Here is a 12,406-nt window from a genome sequence, read left to right as displayed (position 1 = left end):
TTGTACAGATTCATGTGGACGCTTCTTTGTGCCTTCAGCTTCTATAGCTGCTTTTTCTGCAAAGGTGTATTAGGAGAACACTTGTTTCTCTCTCATTTCCCTATCTGAATGAGTTTCTATTAAAATTTAGGATTTTAAGGAAACTCTGTTATATAGGAAATATTTTACAAGCTTATATATAAAATGAAAAAGATTTTTTTCAAAATCAGTACCACAAAGTTCAACATGGACTAGCTAGTCAGTTGCATTTTGTCTGCTTAAATTAACACAGGAATCAGAAAACCAGTGCTGTATTCAGCATGTTAATACTTAGTTAAATGAGTGGTTTTGTTAATAGGTTAAAGACATTGGATAGCTTGCATGTTTTTTTTATTTAATGTTTTCTGTTTTGCCTAGAACTTTAGATTACATTTGGAATCAAGTCCAGAAAGTTCTCCAGTAAAGTGTGTTACAGCTCCTAGGCCACCAAAACAATTGAAAAAAGAACCCAGAGAAAGCGAACCTCAAGGTAACTGTCTAGTATGAATTTCTCTACTTGGTTTGATAAGTTCTGTGGGAAGCATAAGCCTCCCTTTAAGAGGAGTGCTTCACAGAGTAAGGTGTAGCTGGCACACAGCTGAACTTCTGGGGGTGGAACTGATGACCGGCGGTTTTGTATGGCTTTGTGTCACACCCAGGGCCACTTGAGTAGCTGAAATGTACTGAACCAAAATGTATTTTTTTCTCTGGGCTGTGCAGTGAGAAAGAGGGGAAACCCAACCAAATTCTTTCCTTTTCCATGTAATAAAGCAGTAGAACTTCCATATTTCAGTTGGCTTCTTCTCTTGGCTTGGTTTTTGTTACTTCTCTGCTCTATTTCCTTTGAATAAGTATCTGCATTTCTTCTAAATTTTTCTACTTGATCTTAACCAAATTCTTACTTCAGTAATCATTCTCCTGTTTTTATTACGTAGTCTTCATTTATCAGCATGTGAATGCAGTTTGTGAAAGCTTATGATGAGTGTGATGTGAATGTTTTGACTGAAGTACATTTGACTAAGAAATACTATCAGTGGGTCACTAACTTTTCATTAATTTTTTTTCTGCTCTTAGTGGTGAGGGTTTTGTTCTGGGGTTTTGGTGTATTTTCTTAGTCTGAACCTTAGTTTGAATGCACTGTTCTGTTATTTAGCTTAACTAAATAGTTGGGGTTTCTTTCCTGCCATTGTAGGATACTTTTGAAGGGTAAACACTCTTAATTTCTCTTGGAGAATTAAAAAAAATTTTTTTTCTTTCTTTTGTTGTTCTTGATTGTTTTTCTTGAAAGTGTTTTTCTTAAGTGTTGTAGAACATGCCTCGGGGGGGCATACTATACATTTATTATTCTGATAAAATATATACAGCTATTTATATATGTGTGTCAGTATAAACATATTTAAAATCCTATATAGTTTACTGCTGGCCTTGTTTAGCTGCTGCAGAGTGTTCTGCAGAATTGCTGTCAAAATGCTGGAGAAAAATGCCTTTTTTTTTAATAAGTATACCTGGAGAAAAATGCTAGTACTGCCTCAAACTTGAAATTTTTTTTGGGCCATGAACAGATTGCAAAGTTGTCTTGAATATGCGTTTTGAAATTCACTGTTTGTGTAACTCAAATTTCCTTTGCAACTAAAAACTTTATAATGAAGTTACGATCTTTGATTAATTGTAGATTTGGCTCCCACGCAGTTGATGCAAACATCACTTACAAGTCAAGCTTCTGAATCTGAGAACAGGTATAGTATTTCATACATTAGGAAATTGCAGTAACCTTGCATAGAGTTATGAGAGAATTTATTACAAAACTGTTGTCTCCCAGCCTCAGATTTCAGTTTAAAATAAGTGACTTTTGCTTTGTATAAACAGACTTTCATTGTACCCCATTGTTAAGGGATGTTTTTGCTTTGCTAAGAAAATCATTAAGATATTTTTAGCTGCGCATTTATTTCAAAAGGTATTATTTAACAGAGTTGTAAAAACATTTTTACTGGTCTCTTCCTCAGATGGGAACCAGAGAGCAGGGGAAGGATTTGCCACATGATTTTCACTTGCTGAATTATTTCACTTAGGTTTGGAGTTTTTTACTCCTTGAACTATGGGAGTCTTGTACATGTGAAATCTTTTTAGGTGGGGAAGAGGGGATTTAATTTGGAATTTCATGATTGCTGTGAAATGAAGGTGTCAGCAGCTATATTAAAAAGAAAAAGTTCTTAGTACTAAGTTTGTCTTACAGTTCAGGTTTGCATTTTAGCCTTGATCATGTTGACTTACAGTTTTTTGAGCAGTCCTGGCATAGACTCTGGTTTTAGTCAATTACAAGCTAAATACAAAAATTTCTTTGTATCTGATACCTTGAGCAGTAGCAGTGGTCAGTGTGTTGTTACTGCTTTCTATATTCATAATGGGGACAAAAAGAAATGTTTCAGGTTAATTTTCAGTACATCTCTCTGAGGCCCCATTAACAATTCTGACTAACCAACTCCTTTGTACATGTTGAAAAACTCAACTACTATGGAACTTCACAGAAGATGGATAAGGAAGATAGATGCAAACTACTTAAATGAGTGGTTTAAAATGTATTGATAAGTATTACAATAACTTTGATTTTTCATGTTTTTATTCTCAACTGCCAAACAGGTTTATGGTATCTACTTAAATTCATTACCTTTATTGCCTGAACAGGCTCCTTTTGCTTTACTATGAATATATGTTTTAATTTTGAGACCTTTCTTACCCTGCTTTCTCTGTGATGTCCAAGATTTAAGCCATCATTCTTTCTGTGGTACTCCCGCCATAACATAGAGTAATCTGTTATCTGTGTGCACATCAACAGTGACGTAGCTCTCTTTAGGGCTTTGTAGGAAAAGGCAAACCTTGAAGTAGCTACTTAATGCAAATTTTAGGGCACATGAAAGGAATAAATAATTAACCCTAATTTAACACAAAAAATACTGTTTTAAAAATGTCTGGCAAGAGTGTTATTTTTTAAAAAGCTCTCTGGATTAACCTGCTACTTGTGCTACAGCAGGTGCCACAATTAAGCATTTGGTCCTGTGTCCTTACTTGGCTCAGAAACAGAAAATATGTAAATATCTAGTATGTATTGAAGGATGTGTATTTTTGTGTGTGTTTTGCTTTGGCAATCTCCACGAGTTTTATCCAAACCTGGAATAAATGTCATTTTTTTCCCCTGAATACGGTAGCAAGTTCATAGAATGACTTTGGTGACGTATTTTCCGGTGTTTTCTTTCAGCTGTGACAAGGGGAAATTTAAACTCAGTGAGATTGCAGTGATACCCATGCATTTATTCCTTGGGTCCTCTTCTTCCTCCCTTCACTGTCAGTTGTTAGAAGAGAATAAGTTTTAATTGTAAGGATTTGACATCTGGTTTAGATTTGTGAGAATGTATTTACATGGTCTGCTTTAGCAGCCTGATGTATGATACCTAAACCTTACACTGGAGATATATAGCGTTAGACACCATCGGTCATGCTCTGGAAGTCCCTCTTTTAAATGCTGGTGCTAATGGTTGTGACTAATTGACCCACTTGATAATAATTTTTTCCTCATAAACCAAAAAATTCTTGTAGTTAGGCTAGTCACAAACTGTGTTTTTTGATTAATCCTTTTATTTCCTTAGTTTTCCATTTGAATTGCAGATAAAAATATACAGGACTGTGTTTTATGTAAGTAATTTGGATTAGCATCTTGGTAAAGTTTGTACTAATCACAGTGGTTCTGAATATCTAGCATGATGTGTATAAGCAGTTCCATTTTTAACATGAAATGTATTTGTATTTCAAGGGTTCCATTGTCAAATCCTTCATTAGCATCAAAATGCAGTAACTTGCCATCATCCGAGGAACATATTCAGAAGCTAAAAGAAGCAGGAAAAGATGGTGATAAGCAGCTGATCACAGTAAGTAATACCCTTTTAGTAAGGCTTAGAGCTTCTCGAAGAAATTACTTCTGAATTTGCAGTGCTGTGTTTTAACAAATTTGTCTAAAAATCATTACTTATTCATACTACTTACCACCACTGTAAATGGCTTGTAAAAGTAGAACCTGTACTAAATTGCCATTCAGTGTTGATGGGAGATTGGTGGCAGCAAGCCTTAATGTTTAATGTTTCTTGTTAAAATAAATTTCTGCAATTTTTAAATAGAATGGCTGTTCTTGGAAAATAGGGAGAGTGAATGTGCCTTTACTTCCGTGTAAATTATCAGTTTCTTAAAATTTCAGATTTATAGGGGGAGATGCATCTGGTAGATTGCATGCAAAATTAATACCAACAGATTTGTTCCTGTGTCCTTAAAGTGTCCATTGTTCTGAGACCAACTTAAAGATTTCCCAGTGTATGCACTTATTTTTACCATAATATTTAAGCAACAGTACCAGTTAGGTTATTTATTCTTACCCTTTTGACTATTAGCTACAAAATACAGGTAACAATAAAATGCAAAATGAGAAGGGAGTGACACAGTTGTTCTGTTGTCTTGTAGAATCACACAACTTGATTGTGAGAGAGTTGGAGTTTTTAGTTGTTTTGGTTTGTGTTTTTAATAACCCCCATGTCAGCTAATCCTTGAGAAATGAAAGGCTAGAGAGGGAGAGGAATCCAGGCCATTAGGAAGGACGCAAGTTTCTTATGAAATTATACCTCTCATATATATAATTGGAGATGTTACTAAATCGTTATTTTTTCATGTAATACATGGATTATACACATGGAAGTATTTACTAAAATAGAACCAAGTGAATTCTGAACACTGTCTTATATCCATATTGAAATATTTTAAAACTAGAGCTTCCTAGAACTAAATCTATAAATATATCCTTCATTTGCCTGAAGTTACACAAATCTAGACACATACAAATCTAGGCATGTGAATGCCCAGCCGCAGGATAACTGAACTGTGTCTAACGTTTAAGAAGTATTTCAGTTACTGCCTCTTTGAAATTCATTTTACCAACAAAATTAAAATAAATTATTAAATATTTTAACTACGTTAAAAGGACTATAAGAATATCCCTTTTCATTTCTGTAAAAGTAATTTAATTTTTACTCACACAGTAATAGAAGTTGGCTGAAAAGTTGCTAGGATCTTTGACAAGAAGAAATACAGAACTTCCTGCTTTGCTACTGAAGAGGGGTTGTGTAGCTCTCTGCAGTGTTTATTATACAAAGAGAATTTTTGCAAGTTACTGACTACTATGCTGGTAGTATCCTTGTATTCAGCTAGAATTAGGAGAGTAATCTTTTCTTTAGGTATACAACAATAAAAGTTATTTACCAAACAAAATTTTAAAGAGAGGGTCATTGATGAAGAGCAATGGGGAAAATGAGGAAGAATGGGAGAGACTTAGTTTGTGGTTTTCTGTGTGTATTTCTGGGAAATGCAAGTGAGCATTGTATTTAATTTCTGAATGTGCAAGTAACAGCTTCACAGTATCTTGCATATTTCAGCACTTCATACAAATCTAATTCACTTTGATTTCATTGAGTTCAGAGTAGGCTTTTTATTGTGTGGAAAGGGCATTTTAATCCTTTTTATTGGTATTTCAGTTTACCAAGAAAACATTAGATAAGGTATTGGTCTGTTGTTCTTTTACCTTGGGGAAAACCGCTCTTTTGTCAAAACAGAGAGAGGAACCCAAATACTAGGTAAGCCACTTTGTAAAATACTGACCTTGACCTTGATTACAGTGGAGATGAGACGCAGTTACATTTAAAATAGTTTGTGCCAGCTTCTGGAGGTGAAAAGTGGCTAAATTCATTTCTAAAGTACCAGACTTTCCTCTTACAAATACTCAAAAGATTGGGGAATAAATGCATGTAATAAAATAAGGTATGTTTTGTAATTAATAGTTTTGCTTGCAAAACCATGGTGAGTTTTTAAAATGTGGCTTCAGAATGGCTGGGCTTATTTTTCTATTAGTAGTAGTAATTATTTTCAAAGGTGTTTATGTTGTGAGAACAGAGAAATTATGAATTTGGTTTAAAAACTGCTGAGATTGAAATTTCTCCTATGTGGAGAGCAGTTTCACTACACAAGGTCAAATCACTTAAATTAGCATTTATAGTGTCTACAAAATTATAGTTAATAGCTAGAAATCATTTTTATTTTAAGTGTCTGGCATGTTAAGAGAAGCAGTTGCATTATTCTTTACCTTGAGCAAAGTTGGGAAGTCATGCTTTTATTCTTAGCAAGAGACATTTAATTAGCACTTTGTTACGCTTAAAAAAAAAAAATTAAATGCCTGAAAGATGGAATTTTCGGCTCTCCAGTGTGAGATCTGATTCTCTTGCAGATCTGTCAAGCCAGTCCATCTTAATGTATGTACAGAATCCTTTATTCTTTTTGTAACCAAAGCTGAAAAACTGATTATTTATTTGTCTAGTCACATAATGCAGTGTCTTTATTTTGCTGCTTTTTTACTACTGAATTTTCCTAGTCTTTTGTATGTAAGTTTGACACCTGTCTTCTTAATTTTCTTTGTGGTATCTGAGGCTCAGAGTCTGGAATGTTACAGTATTGTCTGTGTATTCTAATCTTTTTGGTCCCTGAGCTATATTTAGAGAGGTGTTATGGTAAAACTGGGCTTTGTTTTTCACAATATGCTTTGGTTTTTTCATATTTAATCCTTAAAGATGTATCTTAGCCTCCTTCTTCTCCCATATGATTGCTATAATGAATAGATTAGTTTTCTTTTTTTCTTAAGTAATATAATCTTTACAAGCTTTAAGGCTGTTTGGCTGTAACAGAAGTGAAATAACACAAATTCTGTTTGTAGAAGAAATATTTAGTAGCTGCACTTGCACCAGTCTCTTTCTTGGTACACATCATCTATTTATCTGGGCAACTTTCAAACATAAAATGATCTTCATTTTGTAGAAGTACATCTAAGTCAAACAATGGGTTGTTTCTGTTCAGATTTGCTTGCTGTCACACATCTTAAAAAGCAAGTCTCTTCAGAGCATGGAACTTCAGCTGAGAACAGCAAAGAGTCTAATATTCCAACAAACTTCATAAAGCAAACAGTGCCAGAAAACAATGGTGTTTGAAGTGACGTGCAAAGACTTAGGTTCAGACTGAGGAGAGTATGATCTCTTTTTCTGCGGGAAAGAAATTAAGGTCGAGGCTTAAAATCCACTGCATTCCAAATCCGTGACTTGGTGTTTGATGGAATAGTCTGTTCTGAATATTTGTGAACTGCACCCCTTACACTTCATTTAAATGAAGTTCAGTTGGTAGGTCAGCAGGTTGCATGAAGCTCCATAGGAAGCTTTATAGACTAATGCACTGGAATTGTTCTTTACTTTGCAATTACATGAATGTGATTTGCAAATACGAGAAGTTGAATATGAAATCATCTGTTCTTTTAACTTCTGAAATAGAAATATAAATGCACAAAGCACATGTTTTCAGTTTTGATCAAAGGAGAGATACTGTACAACCAAGACAAGGAAAGTCAGTTGTTTTCATCTTGTAAAAATTCTGCTTGCCTGTCCGACCTAGGACAGAATTTTGACCATAAAAATAAGAATTCATAAAAGCATTAATGCTACAAAGGAACGTCCTAAATAATTACCTATGAAGCACAGGGATACTTACTCCATTTTGAGGAGGTCTGTTGCTTTGAATCTGGCTAGTATTTTGAAAATAAGTCATCAGTTTTAGAAAAGAATATGTAAAATGAATGAACAGTGAAAACAAATCACCAAAGTGATAGAAGGATAGTATAGAGTTATGGAGACTTATTTTGCCTTTCTAGAGCTCTGAGTTAATGCCTGGATGCTAGCAAATGTGATTAAATGTAGTTGATCTTTATAAGTATCAGCAAGTGCATGGATCAGGATTGCTTGATGGAAGGTGCTTTGGGTTCTTAGGTTTGAGTTGGTGCTACGTGTGGATGTGATGTGCATGCTGATCCAGTTTACACATTTGGATATCATACTTGAATTTTTCTTTACATATATTTTGATTAAAATTGAACACAGTTTCCTGCTTGACTGAAATAGGTTATCTATTAAATAAATATTTTTATTTAAGGTGAAAACGCAGTCCTTAGCAGAAATAATAAGTGTAAGAGTGATTTCTTATGACCCTGAAGAAACTTGCATCGCAATCATTTAAAGTTGCTGTTTTCTTCCTTAAGCTGATATAGTCTGGTTAGGCAATTTCTCTGAAGATTCAGAGAATGGCTTTTGGGCAATCTCTCATTGTTCTCTTTAGTTCAGTACTGCCTCTCTCCTGTCCTGTAAGCCCAGTGAAAGCAAGACAGTGACTGCTGTGTAAGCATAAGGGAGGGAGTTTGGTACTTGAGAGCAGTTACTTTTCTTCCTACACAAATGGTGCCCTTTGGGATAGCTCTGTTATTACAGGGATGGTATTCTTCTTTATTATCACTTCTTCCCAGTTCTTCTTCGCTGCAGCAACCCAGCTTAGTCTTGCAAATTCAGGTGGCTTGTAAGTGGTGTCCTTTGTCCTGAAGGGAGGTGGGAATGTTTTGTAACGTTAGCTGGGAGCTGCTACAGGAATTCAGGCCCCAAGGCCACTAACATTGTGTTGTGGGTTAACCCTGGCAGGCAGCTGAGCACCATGCAGCTCCTCCCTCATTGCCCCCAAGTGGGATGGGGGAGAGCAGTTTCACAGGTAAAGCAAAAGCAGTGCATGCAAGCAAAGCAAATTAAGGAATTCATTCACTACTGTTCATCAGCTTGTAGGTGTTCAGCCTTCTCTGACAAAACAGGACTTCATCATGTGTGACAGTTGGGAAGATAAATGCCATTAACTTCAAACACCCTCCCCTTCCTCCCTCTTTCCCCAGCTCTTACTGCTCAGCACGGTGCCATACGGCGGGATAGCCCTGTGGTCAGGTGGGATCAGTTGGTCCTGGCTCTGTCCCCTTCCAGCTTCTTGGCACCCCCATCCTCCTTGCTGGAACAGCAGTGTGAGAAACAGAAAAGACCTTGAATGCTGTGTAAGCACTGTGCAGCAATAGCTAAAACATCCCTGTGTTATCAGCCCTGCTTTGGTCACAGATCTAATACACAGCACCGTAGCAGCTGCTGTGAAGGAAATTAACCTTATCTGAGCCAAAACCTGTGCTCATCAGAACGCTTTCTGTGATACTCCTGATTAATATTTTTATATGGGTTAAGAACCTGTCCATCGTAAATATTGGGCAGATTTATTTTCTTACTTTGTATTGTTTTTCATTTTGCTTTAGCCAATGACTAGTGAAGATACAATTTCGTGATGGGTAATGACCCTCCATTTTCATTTTTCAAGTATATTAAGTAAAACTAGAAACATCACAGCTTTGAAAGTTTCAAGTTGGTTTTGTTAGAATAGCTCTTTAGGAAGATGGGCACTGGCGACGGGCTGTTTTTTTCTTGGTTGGTTTGGGTTTTTTGTTCAAAATGAAGACTGGATTTTATTCTGAGTTGGGACATGTCTTCTGATCCTCCTGGTCAGCAAGGGGATCTATCCATCAGCTTCAGTCTTGAATGCATTTTTCACTGAAATAGCATTCTTTGACCTTTTAATTTTCTGTGGAGAGCCCCAAAATTTTTGTGTTGTTTCTTCCTGCACTTCTTGTATTTCCTTTCCAGCCTGCCTGTTTCTCTGGCCGGGCTTTATTCTTTGTTCTGTGAAAAGACTAGAGAAGAGGAAAAAACAATCTTCCTCTAACTAATGCTAGCTAATCAAGACGAAGGTGACCTAATCTGTGCCTGAAGAGAGAGAAAAGAAAGGAAGAAAAAAAAAGGCCCCTTTTCATCTCCTACAGAGGCACCAAATGCCTTTTTTGCTTGCAGGGTTCCTTATTGCACATATGGAGGATCAGCAGACATGCACCTTCTCAAAGAAGATATTGGTAAGACGTTTCTTTCTGTCTAACACAGAAATAAGAAAGCCTTCTGAATTTAAGGCAGTGTTGTCTCAATGTTCAGTTACAGTTAGCCTTGAAACAGTGGATATCCTGTACTTGAGGATTGCCTGAGGTGCTGGAATGCTTAATTGCCATCTACACGTGCAGAATTTGCTTAGGAAATAAAAGTATATTTTCTCTTTATTGTTACTGATTAGAAAACTGAGTTGTAATGGAGTAACACGTTTTTTTCTGCCTGAAACCCCACATTTTCTTGAATATTCATCTGAAAAACATTTCTGTAAATTCTGAGTGCCAAACCTCTTGCATCTTTTTCTACTTGTGACAAGTCAGCGCTTTATTTTTCAGTATCTGATGTTTGCTGAGAAGATTCCACCCCTACACTTTCAAATCCTAGTTATATTTACTCATAATACAGAAGGTGCTCCTAGGTTGTTGGGGTTTGGGGTTTTTCAGTTTTGTTTTGTTTGGAGTTTGTTTTGCTTGGCTTGGGATTTTTTTGTTGTTGTTCTGGTTTTTTGGCAGCATTTTTTGTAGTTTTTTCGTTTTGTTTTTTTGGTTGGTTGTTGTTGAGCTCTTCCCATTAGGAAGGTCTGGCAAGCTTTAATGCAGTATTATGATTTGGGACTTTTTTCCTCTGGATGCATGCCCTTTCCACTTTTGCTTATGCAATGGCATCAGTTTAAAAATAGTCAGATCCTCTAGATGTTTTATTGAAGTACAAAAATGCATTCTTCATAATTCCTTACTTTATTTTGCATGTCCTTTTCTGTTGTTGTAGTCTGTGTTGGATTTTAAAGCTCCTGCTTTTAATTTTTGGCTGAAGTATTATGTCCTGTGCTGTGGCTTTGAAATAATACTTCAGTTATGCAAAAATCTTCTTCCTTGTCTTCAGGAGGCTGTAAAATATTTCCTAAAGTCTGTACTCCACATTTATCAGGGCTGTGCATTTCAAAAGATTGCTTTAGATACTACAGTGTGCTTTTTTTGATAATGCATGAAACAGGGTTTTCATATTAACCTGTGTTGTTAGCCCATTGATACAACTGAATATGTGTAAAATAGTAGTATCCGTGAAATCCTTAGAAAACAAAATCCAAAGGGAAAATCTCCCCCCAAAACTCGAAGCCACTGATACCAGCAACATCTGAGAAAGTCTGACTGTAAAATACAATATGGCAGTACTATTCCAGGGAAGTAATCTATTCCTGGAAACTTGCAAAACAGCATATGTATTTACAAGGCTAGATGGGGTGAGCTAGGAAGCCAGAGAACTTTGAGAATATCCTTGCCTTGAGTTTTCTGATGACTTCCTACATAACTAGGGTTTTTTTGGCTTGAGATTTTTGTTAGTAAACTTACAGGTTAGTTTAATACCTTGAGCTTCTTCATTATTTGAACAGAAACCACTCTACAAGACTTACTGCAGTACAAATACTTAAGACTTGCTTTATGTAGCTGATTTTCTAATTTAAATGGTGGGGTTTCTTGGCATATATTCCAAGCATCAAAGTACATTTCACTTACCCTCCTCTAGATATAGGGGCTATGTTCTCCGTCTTCAAGATAGGATTTTTAGGTTTGGTTCAGTTGGTTCATCTCTAGATAGTAAGCTGTACTGCCTTTTATCATTCAGGTATTAACCCTTGAAATGCAGTACCTTTTGGTGGCTAGAATAGGTACTTTGTTTTGCTGCTTTAGAGGAAGTCTGCAGGTGAAATAAAATGTGTTAGGTTTGATTTTTTGCGCTTTTAAAAAGCTTGTCTTATTCTGACTTTACAAATCTAACCTCAGGGTTCATCTTTCCCTTTTCCTTCAGAAACATAGTGTACTCCTGTTTCTCCTTCTGTATACAGTAGGAATCTATATGTTGATGTATGGTTAAAGCAATGACTTCCTAGATTCAGCTTCTTTGTTTTGGCTGAGTTCCATAGATGTGCTCCTAAGGAGATGTTCAACTCTGAGTTTGTCTGGCCTGTTGTGCCTTTAGTTTCTTCTTGGAAAGAAACTGATACCTACGCTTTAGATGGCGCTAATGTCTCTTTGAAATAAGTTGCTGTTGTGTGGAGAACTGAACTGTTGTTTAGCTCTTAGACATGCCTTTGAAGATGGAAGGAATAGAAAATGTTTTGTAAATACTTCTTCTGTGTTGCAAAATGCTAACTTCTGTAAAATTAAGTTCATGTGATCTGTTTCCTTGCAAATTGCACACACAGATCAATTTAATGTTAAGAAACACCCTCAAATCTTTTTTTCCTCATGTAGTGTACTGGTTTAGAGTAGAATAGAATAACCTCTTGTTTCTCTATTGCTTGTGATGTATGTTTAAATAAATTAAAAGTGACATTTATTGCTGCTTACATAAGCTCAATTTCCAGATGTAGTTGAAGAGAAAAAAAAGTAGTTTGAGCATTAAGCGGTAACTTAAACATGCCTTTTTGGCTAGGGATTTCATTCTAACTGGTATTCTTTTGCTCTTTGCAAAAGGCA

General features: G+C 35.9%; 1 protein-coding gene across 2 annotated transcripts in view; it reads left to right on the top strand.

The window, feature by feature from the left end:
* Nucleotides 1-12,406, top strand: part of ESCO1 (establishment of sister chromatid cohesion N-acetyltransferase 1) — a 33,652-nt gene that overhangs the window by 5,387 nt on the left and 15,859 nt on the right. For both annotated transcript variants that reach the window (XM_082277780.1, XM_082277781.1), the window contains exons 5-7: nt 397-508; nt 1,691-1,754; nt 3,824-3,938. In XM_082277780.1, coding sequence (XP_082133906.1) covers nt 397-508; nt 1,691-1,754; nt 3,824-3,938 — 291 coding nt within the window. The remainder of the gene's footprint in view (nt 1-396; nt 509-1,690; nt 1,755-3,823; nt 3,939-12,406) is intronic.

This window comes from Coloeus monedula (genome assembly GCF_965178545.1).
Source record: "Coloeus monedula genome assembly, chromosome: 1".
NCBI lineage: Eukaryota > Metazoa > Chordata > Aves > Passeriformes > Corvidae > Coloeus > Coloeus monedula.
The sequence above is the reverse complement of the archived record's forward strand: the minus strand, read 5'-3'. Positions and strand labels throughout refer to the sequence as shown.